The 17,292-nt window shown below is 49.1% G+C and overlaps 1 protein-coding gene and 1 long non-coding RNA gene across 39 annotated transcripts in view; one reads left to right on the top strand and one right to left on the bottom strand.

The window, feature by feature from the left end:
• Positions 1-1,505: 1,505 nt before the first annotated feature.
• LOC145540586 (uncharacterized) lies at positions 1,506-3,735 on the bottom strand. The gene is made up of 2 exons (XR_014078400.1): positions 3,268-3,735; positions 1,506-2,845 (listed from the first exon to the last, which is right to left on the bottom strand). It is a non-coding gene; the product is annotated as an uncharacterized LOC145540586 (long non-coding RNA).
• The window catches only part of TMEM94 (transmembrane protein 94), a 35,321-nt gene continuing 19,534 nt past the window's right edge, over positions 1,506-17,292 (top strand). For 14 of the 38 annotated variants that reach the window (XM_081575249.1, XM_081575262.1, XM_081575287.1 and 11 more), the window contains exons 1-2: positions 1,506-1,622; positions 14,058-14,190. In XM_081575249.1, coding sequence (XP_081431375.1) covers positions 14,167-14,190 — 24 coding nt within the window. In that variant the 5' untranslated portion in view covers positions 1,506-1,622; positions 14,058-14,166. Of the gene's footprint in view, positions 1,623-2,039; positions 2,370-12,304; positions 12,423-12,800; positions 12,880-13,250; positions 13,371-14,057; positions 14,191-17,292 lie in introns of those variants that run through there. The other 24 variants (XM_081575265.1, XM_081575272.1, XM_081575283.1 and 21 more) reach the window with 7 other exon arrangements.

Here is a 17,292-nt window from a genome sequence, read left to right on the forward strand (position 1 = left end):
AAGAGTTTGACATGACTTAGTGACTATAAAGCCTTCTGGGATGAAGTGAAAAGACTTAAGATACAGACAATGGGCTAGTTCAATTTAGCAAACATTTACTGGGTACCAGGCTCCAAGTAAGGTGCTGTGGAGGCTGCCAGGATAACCAAGCTGCCTTCATGGAGCCTGAAGTCCTACAAAAATTATTCTGTGCAAAGCATACTTTTGTAAAGGCAGCCATGCAGTGAGGATGCAAAAGCACAATGCTATAGAGAGAGTTTCAATGACTAAAAGTCTGGGAAGGCTTTTGGGCAGGTAGTATTTGAGGTAGACTTTTAGGATGGGGGTGTATTTGAACACTGGCTTTATTGGTAGGAAGGAATCTGCAAAGCACAGGAATCCTCTTGGGCAAAGGAGCAGAGGTGGGAGAGTCCCAGAGGCATCTAGGGGATAGTGGTGAATCTGTGGCTGTAGGAATAGTTCAGTTTGTGGGAGTTAAGCCTGAAAATGTATGTCTGAGTTGATTTATGAGGGGCTTTGAATGTCAGGCAGAGAGATTTGGACTTTTTCTATTTGCAGAGATAAACTGCCGATTTTCGTTTGCAGGAAAGTGACACATTCCACCAGTTGTATTTAAGATTCAAGTCTACCAGACACAGATAAAACAGTTCAAACATACAAGAGTTGGCACCGAAATGGCACCTTCTTGTCCAGCTGCAAAGAGAGAGAGATTTTAATTACATAACTAAATTCATTAATAGGGAGAAGGGGCTCTTACTTCCCAGGGCCAGCCATGACCGTCCTTCAATTTTATAAACAGACACAAAACCAAAAAACAAAACCCTAACTCTCCAGACTTAGATCTCTGGGAAAAGAGAAGTAAATACTGACACAGCTTGCTTTGTTTTCCCAAGAGAGGTCTCCCAGGCGATGTCTCTAATTATCTAGGGAAAAAAAATTTTTTTTTAACTTGTTTTTCCCCTTAGAGTTCAGCTAAGCTGAGGAGAAAACTGCAGGATTGCCTTAGATTCTCCAGCTTTGATTTGGAAGCAGTCCTGATCCCCAGGGACTCCCTCCAAGGTCTCTGAGCGAGGTGTCTCTAGGCATTTGTTCCCAGCAACAAGGAGGGTAGTTAGAAGTCGGAGACACAGGCGCTCTGCTCTGCAAAGGGCTTATTTTTAAAAGAAAGGCGGGGGGGCGGAAGGTCCTGTCGATCTTTCCAGGACGATTCCGTGGGAAAACGAATCGAGCTGAAAGCCGTGCCCTCATCCCTGATTGAGACTTCTGGCTCAGACACCGCCGGAGAACAACGCTCAAGGATGGACAGCGGTTGTGAGCTCTCCCGCCGGCAGCATTTGGCACTCAATTCCGCCAGGTTCCCAGAGGGGCGGTTGTGGCTACAGCCTCGCGCTCCGTTCTGCCAATAAGAAGCTGGAACTCCTTCCTGTCTAGAATTTTGACCAATCGGCGCCCAGGACCTTAGCGAGCGAGCTAGCAGTCTCCATTGTCAGAGAAGGAGGCAAACCGCTTTGGAGTTGCCAGTAACGGACATGGCCGCGGCCCCTGGAGGAGGGGACGTGAAGTGAGGAGGGGGCAGGGAGGGGAGAGGACGCGGGCGAGGAAGACCGGTCCCCGGGCCCCGGGTAAGTACGAGAAGGCCCGTGGCCCGAAGCAAGGGGAGCACAGGGGCGTGGGGCCCGGCCTTCCGCCTCCTCGGGATTCCTGGCCGAGGGGAGGGGAGTCTGGGGTCTGCACCCAGGGAATGGCCTCGAGGGAATCCCTTTCGGTGGAGGAGTCAAGGAACTGGCTTTTGCCTCCAGCTCGTGGCCATTTCCTTCCTCTCAGGGGCTCACACTTGCCCCTCGGCCCTGGCTTGGCCCCTTGGGGGTCCCGCGTCAAAAATCGAAGCCTCCCGCTAACAAAAGACTCCCTGCCCCGGGAATGACAGTGCCTGGGCCCTGGCCCGGACGGCCTCCTGCGCTGGTGTCCAGTTTATTCATAGGGTCTCTGGGAGCGCCCCCCTCCCTGCCTCAGTTGGGACGGTTGTCTCCCCTGCGCGCGCTCTCAGCTGCCGCCCAGGCCCTCGTGCTGATCACGACCCCGGTGTCCAGGTGGACTGAGCCGCAGGTTACTTCTCAGCGCAGAGAGGCGGCGACGTTGCAGTTTGGAGCGTGCCGGGCCTCCCCCTCCCCGTCCCTTTCTACCTTTCCCGAAGGTTTCAAGACTCCTTAGAAGCGGCGGGAGTCACTCCCACCCTTTAAACTGCTGCCTCTGCTGTGCTCTGGCTCCTCAGCGGCTCACCGCTGAAGCCAGTACTTAGAGTCCCTCGTGTGCAGCGACTCGAGCCCCTGCCCGGTGCCAGATACGTGGGAAACTGTGCTCTTTCATTGGTGTGTAACCACCGGCTGCGCTTCGGTGTGCTCACTGATTTGGTCACGTGCTGCTCCATCCCACCCTCTGTGTGTGTGTGTGGCTCTTGGGGGAAAAAAAAGGGAGGGAGCCCTGTGTTGAATCCTGTTTTCCTTCTTGTGTGTGATTTTGTACACTGGGGACGATGATAGTTTGCTCATCCTTTATCCAAGACACTCATTTCAGTTAAGCCTGGGTACTCTTAGAAGATGGAAGTCAGGAGGGAGTTGTAACGTTTTATTTTACAGATATGGGGACTAACTGTTGTCGTTTAGTCCTCAAGTCGTGTCTTACTCTTTTGCCACCCCTTGGACTGTATAGCCCGCCAGGCTCCTCTGTCCATGGGATTTCCCGGGCAAGAATACTGGAGTGGGTTGTCATTTCCTTCTCCAGGGCATCTTCCCCACCCAGGGATTGAACCCATGTCTCTTGGAATTGGCAGGCAGATTCTTTACCACTGAGCCAGCTGGGAAGCCTGGGACTAACTGTTGAGAGAAGCAAAGGGCCAGGGCCAGAGTCACCAAGGTCATCAAGTCCAGATTCTTGAGTTCTTTACCCATTAGAGCATGTCATTTCCTAGGTGTGATCTGAGAAAACCAAGTTCCCTATTTTTTCTCAGCCTCTTGCAGGGTGGTTGTGAGCCTTAAATGAGGTGGTCTATATGTATAGGATCCCCTGTGTGGGATCTTTTTGTGTGTGTTAGTCGCTCAGTCATGTCTGACTCTTTGTGACCCCATGGATTGTAGCCCACCAGGCTTCTCTATCCATGGGATTTTTCCAGTCTAGGATATCTGAGTGGTTTGCCATTCCCTTCTCCAGGGGATCTTCCCAACCGAGGAATCAAACCTAGGTCTCCTGCATTGCAGGCAGATTCTTTACCATCTGAGCCACCAGGGAAGCCCTTTGCATGGGGTCTAGCATTTACTTAATATATTTTGCATTTATTAATTTTGAGTAACCAACAAGTAGTTCACTGGCTGATTAATAGTTATTGTGGTCTCTCTTTGAATTTGTGGGCATAAATTCGTAATTCTCGGGGGAGGCAGGGGTGGGGTGGGGTGGGGTGGGTGGAGTCAGGGCAAGGTAGCACTTTCTTGGTTTCAGGGAACTCGGCAGTGTAATTAGAGGTATTATTAAGAGAGTGTGATTGTGTATAAGAGCAGTTCGGAAACAGAAAAAAGTCAAGAAGCACTGAAGAAGAAATATTACGGTGGTATGTCTTTGTGGTGATCTGGGCAAAAGAGGAGCCAATGTGTTCCAGCAAGGTAGTTTTAAATAAGAAAAAAGGGCACCAGGTTCATCATCTAAAAAGTTGGGTAAAAGAAAAAAAAAGAAAAAGGTAAAAGTGATCCGTGGAATTAAAAAAAAAAAATCACTGTAAAGATCAGAAGACACCAGAACATAGACTGTCATTAAGCGTGAAACTGGGGCTAGATGTTCACATAACATCCACATACCCTGGAAGGCTTATTTCAGCTGCAACTTCCTTTCTCGCTGGTTTTTGTCAGAACAACAAGTAGGAAAACTGGCCGAGACCATGGAGAAGTGCCTTGCCCAGGGAGGTGGAATACAAACCATCCCGTTGATAACCAGCTGCCAAAGAAGTGAGAGTTAACTGCCCTTGAACCGCCTCCACCCGCTCCTTGTTTGTGGTGACCCAACCGGGAGAGCCAGGGCTGGGCAGTGAGATGGAAGCAAACAGAAAGCCCTTCACATTTCTATTTTGAGAAGTTGCTAGGGAGTACCAGCTCCAAGGGTTGAGAATCAGCCTTTTGGAAAACTTAACTCCTGCGGAACTCATGAGAAAGGCAGGTTGCAATCCTTTGGTTCCTCCCACTGGTCCTTCCCTAATGTTGAGCTTGGGAAACAATTTCTGTATAGAGAGGGAAGCATGCTGTTGTAACCTACCCAGCGGTCCCCAACCATTTAGGCACCAGGGACCGATTTCATGGAAGACAGTTTTTCCATGGATTACAGGGGGATGGTTTGGGGATGATTCAAGTGCCTTATGTTTATTGTGCACTTTATTTTTATTATTATTACGTCAACTGCACCTCAGATCATCGAGCATTAGACCCTGGAGGTTGGAGACCACGACCTACACCCAAGGCGCGACTGAACCTCACCCAACTCAAGTTTGAGCTCTCATAATAGCCTTTCCCAAATCCACTCCTAGTATTGAAGTGAGAAGGTTCCCAGTCGTCGTTAGCACGTCTCCACTGATCAGTGGGTGCTAATCTTTTTAATCTGATGATTGTGTCAACGTTGTTGTTTTTATTTACTCATTAATTTTGGCTGCACTGGGTCTTCGTTGCTATTTAAGGGCTTTCTCTAGTTGTGGCAAGCAGGGCCTGATCTCCAGTTGCTGTGTGAGAGCTTCTCATTGCAGTGGCTTCTCTTGTCTCAGAGCGTGGGCTCTTGAGCACTCAGGCTTCAGTAGTTGCAGTCGTTGTGACACATAGGCCTAGTTGCCCGGAGGCATGTGGAATCTTCCTGGACCAGGGATCGAACCTGTGCCCCCTGCATTGGCAGATGGATTCTCAACCACTGGACCACCAGGGAAGTCCTGCTTTTTTTTTAAAATCCATACATCATAATTTATTTCATTTTTTACAAAAGTTGCTGGGTGCTTTTTTTTTCAAATGAGATTTTTAATCAAAAAAATTTTTTTTATTATTGGAGTATAATTGCTTTACAATGCTGTGTAGGTTTCTGCTGTGTGTCAGCCTTGTTTTCATGAGAGCATCTTTTTTTATCTAAAAGATAGGCTCCTTTAAAAACATTCTTTGAACCCCGGTTTCTGAGCAGGCCCAGATTTGTTTACAGTACACAGGTGAACTAAAGGCTAAGCCGCAGCAGGAATGTTTTTCTTCCGAACGGACCGGCCAGCCAGAATGTGTGGTTTGGTGACCAGGGGTTCTTGTAATAATAAGCTTTGCCTGCGGCTGCCGAGCCAGTAGTAAACAGGATCACATGGCATGGCAAGTAGGTTAAGGGCCAGATTAGACCTGAGCTGATGCCTGCATCCAGAGGCCTGAAGTGTTGGGGAATGAGGGGTCCCCAAGGGAAGGAGACCCTTTCAGGGCTCACAGTGGCCTTTGGGAAACTAGAAATAGTATAATTAAGAATCTGAATATTATAGTGTGAATAATATATGAATGAATAGTATAATTATATAATATGAACTTAGTTTTCTTAATGTCAGTATCTTCTTTTTTTTTAAAGCCTTTATTGAATTTGAGCGTAAACATCCCTAAAGTCATCATGGAATGCACTGCTTATAATGTAAGCCAGAACCAATTGCAAAGTCAGAAGTTTCTGACTTTTTTAATATATTATGATAAAATATACATAGCACAACACTTATCATTTTAACCAGTTTGGTGCGTTCAATACATTCATATTGTTATACAGCCATCACCACCATCCATCTCCAGAGCTGTTTTAATTTCCCAGACTGAAACTCTGTCCCTGTTAAACACTTACCCCCCCGGTCCCCGCTCCTTAGTCCCCAGAAACCACCATTCTACTTTCTGTCTGTAGGAATTTAACTCCTCTAGGAACCTCATATGAGAAGAAACATATGGTATTTGTCCTTTTGTGACTGGCTTATTTCACTTTGGTCTTCCTTGGTGGCTCAGACGGTAAGGAATCTGCCTGCAATGTGGGAGACCTGGGTTCGATCCCTGGGTTGGGAAGATCCCCTGGAGAAGAGAATGGCAACCCATTCCAGTATCCTTGCCTGAAGAATTCCATAGACAGAGGATCCTGGTGGGCTACTGTCCACGGAGTTGAACAAAGAGTTGGACACGACTGAGCGACCTTCACTCACTATTTCACATAGTGTAGGCCTTGAAAGTTCTTTGATGTTGCAGCATGTGTCAGAATGTTCCTCCTTTTTAAGATGGAATGATATTCCATTGTACGCATCAGCCACATTTTGTATATCCATTCATCTGTTGATGGACACTTGGGTTGCTTCCACTTCTGCTATTGTGAATAATGCTGCTGTGAACACAAGTGTACACGTATCTGTTTGGGTCCCTGATGTCACATCTCGTGGGTGTATACTCAGAAGTGAGAGGTTGCTGTGTGTGTTTTTTTTTTTAAAGATACATGTGGTGAATTCACATGGTACATTCAAAAGGCACAAAAGTATATACAGTGAAAATTCTTCCTCCTACTCCTGTCATCAGTTACTCAGTTCCAATTTATTAATATCTTTTGTAGGTTGTGCTTTTGGTATTGACTCTAAGAAATCCAACCCAAAGTTAACAAAGGTTTTCCTCTTATTTCTTCTTTTTACTTTTCCATTTAGCTGTATGAGCCGTTACTGGTTAATTCTTGTATATGGTGCAAGCTATATTTACAAACTTTGTTTTTTTTTTTGAATATCTGAATATTTAGTTGTTTCAGCATGATTTGTTGAAAAGACTGTCTTTTTTCCACTGACTCGCCTTTGTACCTTTCTCAAAAATCAATTGACCATATTTGTCTGGATCTATTTCTAGACTCTATTACCAGGCCAATACCACACTGCATCGATTAGTGTAGCATTATAAAACCTTGAAGTCCGGTGGTGAAAATATTCCAGCTTTATGTCCTTGGGGTAGTCTAATTTGAATGTCTCTTGCTGTGAGTGGAGGTGAGCATCTTTTCATAGGCAGATGCTCCTGGATTTCTTGATTTCATAGTCTCTTGGAACTGGAAGAGACCAGAGAAGGTCATCTCTTTATTTGCTGCCTGATGTATTTCTTAGCTCCATAATTTCCCACCATTGCTTGGATCCCTCTAGTAATGGAGAGGCCATTGCCTCTCAGGGTAGCCTCTTCCGTTTTTTTAATGCAATTCTAACCATGTAATGATATTGCTCGAGAGTTCCCTGGTGGTTCAGTGGTCAGAATTCCAGGCTTTCACTGTCGTGGCCTGGGTTCAATCCCTGGTCGGGGAACTAAGAATCCCACAAGCCTCATGGCCAAAAAACAAAAGCGAAAAGGCATTGTTCATTTTAAGTCCCAGTCTGCCTCCCTGTAGCTTCCTCACCCTAGCCTCGGCCCTGCCTTTGGAGCCTCCCAGAGTAAGTCTGGCCCTTCTTTCCCCTGGCGACCATCATGCCCTTCTAACCCTGCTCAGACCTGACATGTTTTTGCCATGTGTCCTGGCTAAGTGTGTTCAGTTTCTTCCACTATTTTTCATGTCATAGATTCTCCAAGCTGGCTGTTACTGTCTGGAAACCTTCCACTTTTGTCAGTGTCCTTCTCAAAGTGTGTGATGCACAAATGAACAAATTATTTCAGGCGTGCCCTGAAATGTACAAGAAGGAGACTTACTTTTCTCTTTTGGGGGACTTAGCATGTCTGTTGTCGTTTAGTCTCTAAGTCTTGTCCGACTCTTTGCAACCCCATCAAGTGCAACACACCAAGTCACTGATAAAGCTACTGACCAGGATGCCACCAAGGACAGAACTCTGAGACTTGTGATTAAAAACCTCCTTCCCTCCCACATCAGTCAGTACACTTTGGACACACCTGTTTAGCTGAAGTCCACCAAATTGAGTTTTCTCAAACTCATATCCATTGAGTCAGTGATGCCATCCAACCATCTCATCCTCTGTTGCCACTTTCTCCTCTTGCCCTCAGTCTTTCCCAGCATCAGGGTCTTTTCCAATGAGTCAGTTCTTCGCATCAGGTGGCCAAAGTATTGGAGCTTCAGCTTTAGCATCAGTCCTTCCAATGAGTATTCAGGGTTGATTTCTTTTAGGACTGACTGGTTTGATCTCCTTGCTGTCCAAGGGACTCTCAAGAGTCTTCTCCAGCACCACAGTTCAAAAGCATCAGTTCTTTGGCCTAAATATGAATGAACTCTGGGTGACCATGCCATTTATTTTGAAACTGCTTCCCAGGTGGCACTAGTGGTAAAGAACCTGCCTGTTGGTGCAGGAGATTTGATCCCATTGTTGGAAAGATCCCCTGGAGGAGGGCATGGCAACCCACTCCAGTATTCTTGCCTGGAGAATCCCATCTTCCCATGGAGAGGCCTGGCGGGCTACGGTCCATGGGGTTGCAAAGAGTTGGACACGACTGAAACAACTTAGCACGCAAGCCATTTGTAGTAGTTTTATACAGTAGTTTTTTGAATTTTTAATTAATTTATTTTTAACTGAAGGATAATTGCTTTAGAATGTTTTATACAGTAGTGTTTGAACCTAAGGACAGGAATTAATATTGCATCTCTTACAGTTGAGTTGAATCTGTTACATTTGGCCCATCATCTCTGCCTGTTGTGTTCTTCTCGGAGCTTGGCTTTGATCTCCTTTCCAGGCTTGTGCTGCCCAAGAATTTGACTAGCATACTGGCTGTTTCCTTACCCAAGTCACTGATAAAACTACTGACCAGGATGCCACCAAGGATAGAACTCTGAGACTTGTGATTAAAAACCTCCCTCCCTCGCACATCAGTCAGTACACTTTGGACACACCTGTTTAGCTGAAGTCCACCAACTTGTGTTTTTGATGTGTTGGGTGTGCCTAGATTACTGCCATAGCTAACAGAGAGATATGGACAGCCAGCTCCTCAGCTAGTCCTCAACCTGAACGTTGGGTACCCACTGAAGCTCTCTTTTTAAAAAAGAAAAAAGTTTATTTCCTTTTGGCTGCACTGGTCTTAGCTGCTGCGTGCGGGCTTTTTTGTTTTCTTCTCTAGTTGTGGTGTGTGGGTTTCTTACTGACTTGGCTTCTCCTGTTGTGGAGCACAGGCTCTAGGCGCACTTAGCTGCCCTGAGACATGCGGGATCTTCCCGGACCAGGGATTGAACCCATGTCCCCTGCGTTGTCAGGAGGAATCTTATCCACTGGGCCACCAGGGAAGCCCCCATCACTTACTTAGCTCTTTTTGATGCTGGTTCTGAGCTTGGCAATAGGAAGCATCCATCACTACATTCTCATTGCCTCCTTTGTCGAGCCACTCGTCATGGTAGACCAGGGTGATTGTCATTTTCTTCTAACTCTTCTGCCTGTAACTTCTTTCCTTTTCCCCTCTGATCCATTCTCTACCTTCTTAAAATCCCGAGACCTACTCAGAAACCTCCAGTGACTTCTCAGGGTGCCTTTGTTGCAAGGGTTCCCGACTTCCCTGTCCTGTGTGGTCCTTCATTTATTTCTTCACTCTGACCTACTCAGGCCTTCTGCTCTAACCAAATAGGTCAGATCACCGTCTTTCAAAAAGGCTCCTACATTTCTTCCTTGATGCCTTGGTTGGACTTATGACTCGGACTCATGACTCTTGCTTAGGTAACTCTTCCTCCTACGCACCTGTTGGCAATTCTCATTTAGTGTTTCAAGGCCAACTTGAATTTTAGTTATCTTTTTTTCAGAATAGCCCAAACCACTGTATTTTAAATCCTTCTAGGGAAGGGACCTCATCTTACACTTCTTTGAAAACAGGACCATTCCTTAGACTTACCAAGTGTCTGCCATTGTAACACACTGTCAGCACTGGATAAATGCTTCATTATCCTTCTCTTTTAGATCGGCCACATCTGGCATGTGCTAGGCATTTTAAAGATCGGTTATACCTCAGATTCCACTGTACTTGAGAATCAGCTCTATGGAGGCAACTCTGTTTTCATACAATAAAACATATACCTGTTAATCAGGTTGGCCAAAAAGTAAAATATTGCAAAAAACCCAAACGAGTATTTTGGCCAACCCAATAAGTGTATAGCTCAAAGAATTTTGACAAATGTATACATCCCGTAACCATCACTCACAGTCACAATATTAAACAAAAGATTCCTGTGTCCTTTGTGGTCATTCCCTCTCCCTGACCCTAGGCAACTCCTGATCTGCTTGCTGCCTTGATTGATTAGTTTTGCCTGATCTAAATTTTATATGGGTTTCCCAGGTGGCTCAGTGGTAAAGAATTCACCTGCAATGCAGGAGAGACTGACTCAATCCCTAGGGCTAGAAGAGGCCCTGGAGAAGAAAATGGCAACCCATTTCAGTATCCTTGCCTGGGAAATCCCATGGACAGAGGAGCCTTGTGGGCTACAGTCCCTAGTGTCGTGAAGAATCAGACACTACTTAATGACTGAACAACAACAATAAATTGCATGTAAATTGAATCATACAGTAGGCACTCTTTTGTGAGTGGCTTCCTTCACTCATCAGATGTTTTTGATATTCAGCCACATTGTTGTATGTATCAGTACTTTATTCTGTTTTGTTGCTGAGTAGAATTCCATTACATGCATTAACCATAACATGTTCATCCATTCACCTGTGAGCGGTTGGTGTTCATTCGCTCAGTCACATCCAACTCTTTGCAACCCCGTGGACCGCAGCACACCAGGCTTCCCTGTCCATCACCATCTCCCGAGTCTTGCTCAAACTCATGTCCGTTGAGTTGGTGATGCCATCCAACCATCTCATCCTCTGTCATCCCCTTATTCTCGTGCCTTCAACCTTTCCCAGGATCAGGGTCTTTTCTAATGTGTTGGCTCTTTGCATCAGGTGGCCAAAGCATTAGAGCTTCAGCTTCAGCATCAATCCGTCCAATGAATATTCAGGATTGACTTCTTTTAGGATTGACTGGCTTGATCTCCTTGCAGTCAAAGGGACTCTCAAGAATCTTCTCCAGCACCTCAGTTTGAAAGCATCCATTCTTTGGTGCTCAGCCTCCTTCATGGTCCAACTTTCATATCCATAAATGACTACTGGAAAAACCATAGCTTTGACTATATGGACCTTTTTCGGCAAAGTAATGTCTCTGCTTTTTAATATGCTATCTAGGTTTGTCATAGCTTTTCTTCCAAGGAGCAAGCATCTTTTAATTTCATGGCTACAGTCACCATCAGCAGTGATTTTGGAGCCCAAGAAAATAAAGTCTTTCACTATTTCCATTGTTTCCCCATCTATATGCCATGAAGTGATGGGACTGGATGCCATGATCTTAGTTTTTTCAATGTTGAGTGGACATTTGGATTATTCCAGTTTGGGGCTATTTTGAATGAAATTGCTATGAATATTTGTGAGGGCATATATTTTGATTACTTGGTCATTTAATAAGTGTTTATAGTTGGCTCTTGAACTGCATGAGTCCACTTATATGTATATTTCTTTCACTAAATACAAACCAGAATGCTACATGATCCACGGTTGGTTGAATCCACAAAAGCAGGACTGTAGGTTTGGAGGGCTGACTGTAAAGTTACACATGGACTTTCCACTACGCTCCGAGGGTGAGGTGGTGGTGTCAGAGGTTGGTGCCTCTAACCCCCGCCTTATTCAGCAGTCACCTCTACTTTATCAGAGACTACCAAAATGTTTTCCTAAGTGGTTATACCATGTAATAGTCCCACCGGTAATTTACAAGTTTGTATCCTCACCAACAGTAGGTACTGTCAGTATTTTTCATTGTAGTCATTCTTATGGATATGTGTTGGGCTTCCCAGGTGACGCTAGTGGTAAAGAACCTGCCTGCCAGTGCAGGAGACATAAGGATGTGGGTTTGATCCCTGGGCCAGGACAATCCCCTTGAAGAGGGCACAGCAATCCACTCCAGTATTCTTGCCTGGAGAACCCCATGGACAGAGGAGCCTGGCGGGCTACAGTCCATAGGGTCGCAGAGTTGGACACAAGTGAAGCGACTCAGCCCGCACGCACGTATGGGTGTGTATCAATATTAATGCTGTGAAATAGGTATCATCACTCCCATTGATTGAACAAGGACACTGAGGCTCAGAGAGACAAGTGATTCGCCAAGGTCATTTGGCAGTTGACCCGTGATGGAGCCAGGATATGAACCCACCGGTGTTTGGCTTTGAAGCCTGTGGGTTTTTTCACAACTGGTGGGAGTAGACCTGGCCCTTTAAGGATACAGCTACTGGTTTCAGATCAGGCAGTTAAGGCCGGCTCTCTCCCAGAATCCCATGTATGGAGTGATGGGAACACAGAGACTCACAGAAGAATGTCGTGCTCCTGGCTGCCCTTTCGGAGCTGCTGTGGTTCCAGCTGGCCGCACAGTCGTCTTCCCCCGGTAGTGTTGGCGGGGAAGTTGAGCAGAACCCCCTCTTGGCTCCTGGTGCCTCTCCCTGTGCAGTGACTGCCTCTTCCAGCCCCCCTGGGACGGGCTGTCATGGGGACCTTGAGCTGTCCTTGTAAACAGGGTCTGGGTGCCCGAGTCAGAGCGGCCTCGGGGAGACGCGCACTCAGCCTCCCCGGATCCCGTGTCAGCTGGCTGCCTCTGACCTCTGGGACTGTGAGAGCCCTGCTTGGCAGAGCAGAGGGACAGGCAGACTCAGCCGTGCAGGCCCGTGAGGGATCAGATGGGATCGTGGGTCGGATTTAGTGCCTGCAGCGCCTGGGCCTCCTGCCTGGGGTCCTCTGGACACAGCTTTTTTTTAATTGTTTCTAGACAGTTCTCCTGGGCTTCTGACCAGGTCCTCTTAACAAGGCTGTGCTGTTGGCCCCAAGAGAACTGCCTTAGTCAGCAGGTTAGTTTGCTCTCTCTGCAGCTAATTGGGCTTCCCAGGTGGCGCTAGTGGTAAAGAACCCGCCTGCCAATGCAGGAGACATAAGAGATGTGGGTTTGATCCCTGGGTGGGGAAGATCCTCTGGAGGAGGTCATGGCAACCCACTCCAGTATTCTTGCCTGAAAAATCCAATGGACAGAGGAGCCTGGCGGGCTACAGTCCATGGGTTGCAGAGTTGGACATGACTGAAGCAACTTAGCCTGCATGCTTGCATGCATGCACTCTTTACCCTAACACTGATCTGAAATTATAAAGTGTGTATGGGTGAGGGTCAAGGGTTATATGGGGAGGGAGTAGGAGGAGGGGAGGTGAGACTAATCTTCATTTTCCAGATTATTGTTGCCTTGGACCCCTCAGCCTGGGGCACCCGCCCAGGTGCCTACTGAGCACTGCCCCATTGAGCAGTCGCAAGAGAGGCCCGCGGCCCGTGGGCATGTGCGCGTTTGCATACGGTACGGTGTGTATTTCCCACAAGGTGGGGCAAGCGTGTCTCTACCCCGATCATCTCTGCTGCTCTCTCCACCATTTGCCTGATTATTCCAGTTGTATCTAGAGTCCAGTTTACCTTCACTTTTTGGGGGGAGGGCTGCACTGTGTGACATGCAGGATTCTTAGTTCCCTGACCAGGGATCGAACCCATACCCTCTGCAGTGGAAGTGTAGTCTTAAACACTGGACCACCAGGGAGGTCCCATACCTTCACCTTCACTTTTAAAGAGCCGAGGAGGGACTCCCCTGGGAGTTCAGTGGTTAAGATTCTGCACTTCCACTGCAGGAGGTGCAGATTTGATCCTTGGTTGGGGAACTAAGATCCCGCATTCCATGCAGTGCTGCCAAAAATAAAGAGCTGATGAGCCATGGCTTTTTCTGCTTGCTGAAAGGCAGCAAGTCAAAGAACAAAGCGTACATGCCTCCAAAAACGAGGGTTAAACGAGGGGAAGCTTGCAGCCCTCCAGCCCTCCAGCTACCCCTCCGTAGCCATCTCCTTCCTGAATTCGCAAAGCTGCCAGCTGCCAGGACAGGCTGGGGCCCAGCGGTCAGGGCACCGTCTCCTCCACGTCCTGCCCGACTGTTGAGGTGATCCTCTTGTGTTTCACAGAAGCGGCCCCATGGGACCTCTTTCTTCTTTTTTTCCGCCAGATGTCCCAGTGACTGTGACAGAGTCACCGGGGTTCGCACATGTTGCAGAGGAGCCTTCCTTTCGGGGGTGACCACCTTCCTCTGGGCATGCCTGCGGTACCCTGGGCCCATGGACCTGAAGGAGAAGCACGAGGTAGGCCGTGACGGTTGCCCCCCTGGGGGCTGTCGGTGCGTTTCTGTTGGACTCTCCCGACCCGTGTTTGCCGGGGAGGTCCTCGTGTGGGGGCTTGACACTGAAAGGGAGGGGTGGAGTGTGTGGCTCTGGGGCTTGGAGTACGTGATCTGATCCCTCAACGGGGCCATTGACCGGCCGGTACGCACAGACTCCAGGAGCTGGGACTCAAGGGTAGAGGGTGGACCAGTGAACGTGGCCGCGTGGGAGCCAGTTCCCGATCAGGGTTGGCTCTCAGCCAGTCTCCACTCCTCGCCCAGGGCTGTGTAATTTCGCTTGATTGCTCTCTGCCGGGCTCTGCCCCAGCCTGCCGAGCCGTGTTGAGTATTGTCCGGCGCCCTCTCTGTGGTTAGGGAAGAGCTCCCCAGTCAGACTCCAGGCGCAGCTGCCGAATCAGCTGGGGTGAGCCCCTCACTGGGGTCCAGGCAGCCTCCCCCAGCCTGACTCGGGCACCCGCAGCCTCCACACACACCATCTTTACACGGACGTAGATATGTTGTCGATCGGAGCACCCCTCTCCCTGGACGAAGGTTGCCCTAAAGGAGGTCCTTTTATCTCTGCCTGGACTCCTGTCACACCTTCCTAGCAGGTCCCCCTGTCTCTGACCCCCTGTCTCCACTGGGCAGGCAGGGAAAGCTACCCAAAACGCAGAGCTGACCTTTTGTTGCTCCTGCTTAAAAGTCATTGCATCACCTGCTGAAACCTTTGCTGTGGAGTCCAGAGCCCTCCACACGCCCACTTCTGCCCATTGGCCCAGCATCCCGCACCTCCCCTGCCTTGGCCTTTACCACTGGTAATTCTTTTTCTGGGGGGTGTGCTGTGCGGCCTGTGGGATCTTAGTTCCCTGAACAGGCATCAGATCTGTGCCCCCTGCTATGGAAGCACAGAGTCCTAACCACTGGACTGCCAAGGAAGTCCCAGCACTGGTAATTCTGAGTGCTTTAGAGTTTGGGCACACACTTCACATTTAGGCTGTTACCTAATCTCCTCTCCCCACTTTTTCCTGCCAGACTTCTACTTTTCTTTCATTCAAGACCTGGTTTAAGCATGACCTTCTCCAGATACATCCTTATCCCTCCAGAGTCCTTTCTTCCAGCATTCACAGCCCCTCCACCGTTGTACTTGCTATGCCGTGTTGACACCATCCGTCTGTCCCGCTTTATCTCAGCGTCCCTGGCTCCTAGCATAGAGCCTGGCATGTAGCAAGGTGTTAGTAAATATTTATTGACTTCAACTTACGATAAGGATCTTCCTGCCAAAGAGATCTTGGGAGGTCTGGGGAAGGAGTCGTGGGTCCACACACTGGAACCTGGCTGACTGCTGACATGTTCAGCTCCAGGGTTCACGCGCCTCTGGATGGGCTGTGGAACAGGCTTGTGGACCTGAGCTTAAGGGAGCTGTGCTCAGCCTCCTGCTCACAGAGGCCTCTGGCTGCTGTGCAGGTGTCCATCCTAGCAGGGATTGGCGTGCAGGCAAAGCTCCACTTGTCCCACTCCCCAGCTTGGGTGCAAGGTTGCTGCGTACAGTTTCAAGGGCCGTGCACAGCTCAATTCCAGGGAGCGCCCTCCCTCCAAAGGTTATGATGTTGTGATGAGGTGGCCTGCCTGGATGAGGTTGAATGTCCCCAAAACAGAGGACAGTATACACCCGTTACTGTTGATTCAGGGAAACAGATTTCTGTGGTCCAGGGGCTGGCTTCTCTCTCAAGCCCAAAGAACACTTGTGAACCCAGGCTGGATGCCTTTTGTAGGGGAGGGTTTTCCTTCATCCTCTTCTTTTTCTTTCTGGATAGATGTTCTCCTGATCTAGAAAGCACCATCACCACCATCATCAGTTGTATTCATGGAATGCTCACTGTGGGTTGGTAGAGCTCTAGGCCCCGAGGGGATGGCCTTTGGCTTACAGAGACTCACAGACTAGTGAAGGAATTTATAGGGTAAGCAGCTAAGTAATAGATCTGATGACGTTTCTACTTAAGATACCTTGTGAGTTGCGTAAATGTGGGCTTCTAAAGTGGATCCATGGGGCCTCCAACTGGAGTGGGTGAGCTGACATGCTGGGAGTTGATGGTGAGGTTGCCTGTCATTGCCTGGCAACCGCTGGCTGTTGCTGGTTGATCCTTTGCATCTCGCCTCCCTTCTCTTTGTGACCTTCCTGTCCTCAGTGTCCTCGGCAGGCACCCCCTCCCGGCTCCAGCCCGTGGTGGATGTGCTGTTGGCAGTGACAGTCTGGGTCTCTCCTTCTCAGATGCAGAAGTTCCCCTTTCACTTGCTGCAGCAGACAGTGTTGGAAAGGGGGGACCTGACACCGGAGGGCTGTGCTGGGGGCTGTGGAGCACCTGGGTTAGACCCTATGGGCTGTTGCACAGGAGAGACAGTGTTTGCTTGGTTGTGGTTCCCCCAGAGCCATGTCTCTTTAGAAAGCTAAAGGGGAGTGTGACCTGGGAGCCGGGGCTGGGGGTCAGGAGTCTCCTGGGCACTTTGCTGAAGCCGCTGCCCGACATCAGAGTGACTGGCTTTGAAGCCGACCCCTCCTCCCCCGTCCTCCGGGAGACTTCCTGCCCTTAACCACCCGACAGCCCAGGCCCTTCCTTTTCTATCCCCACTCAGCTCTGGGTTTGGCGGGGCCTGGGGTGGGCGCCCCCCGGGGAGCTGTGCTAGGGAAGGGGGAGGGGAGAGGCTGGCTGCAGAGGAGATGGTGTCGTCTAGGAAACAGGGCCCTGGAGAAACTGTCTCAGCCTCCAGCCCGCACTCCGGTTTTGGACCTGTTAGGCCGTTTCCTCTCCACCGAGGTGTTCCTGCCCCAGCCTCAGGGTGGCCTGGACGGAGGCAGAGAACTCTCCTGTCCCCTCCCAGGGTCTTTTGCCTCCACGTTACCCAGGGGGTCTGTTCTGACAGCTTCCTGTGTGTCAAGCTCGGGGTCCCGGAGTGACGCCCAGGCCCTGAATGAAGCCCCAGGAGGTCCCCAGCCCCCCGTTTCTTCCGGGGACGAGGCCCAGTGTCCTGGCTCCAGCAGCACCTGGCAGGTGTATCCACGTGCAGTCGGTGGTACGGCTGCTGGCTG

The sequence above is a fragment of the Giraffa tippelskirchi genome, chromosome 3, assembly GCF_054371585.1.
Source record: "Giraffa tippelskirchi isolate mGirTip1 chromosome 3, T2T-mGirTip1v1.2.pri, whole genome shotgun sequence".
In the NCBI taxonomy this organism is placed as follows: domain Eukaryota; kingdom Metazoa; phylum Chordata; class Mammalia; order Artiodactyla; family Giraffidae; genus Giraffa; species Giraffa tippelskirchi.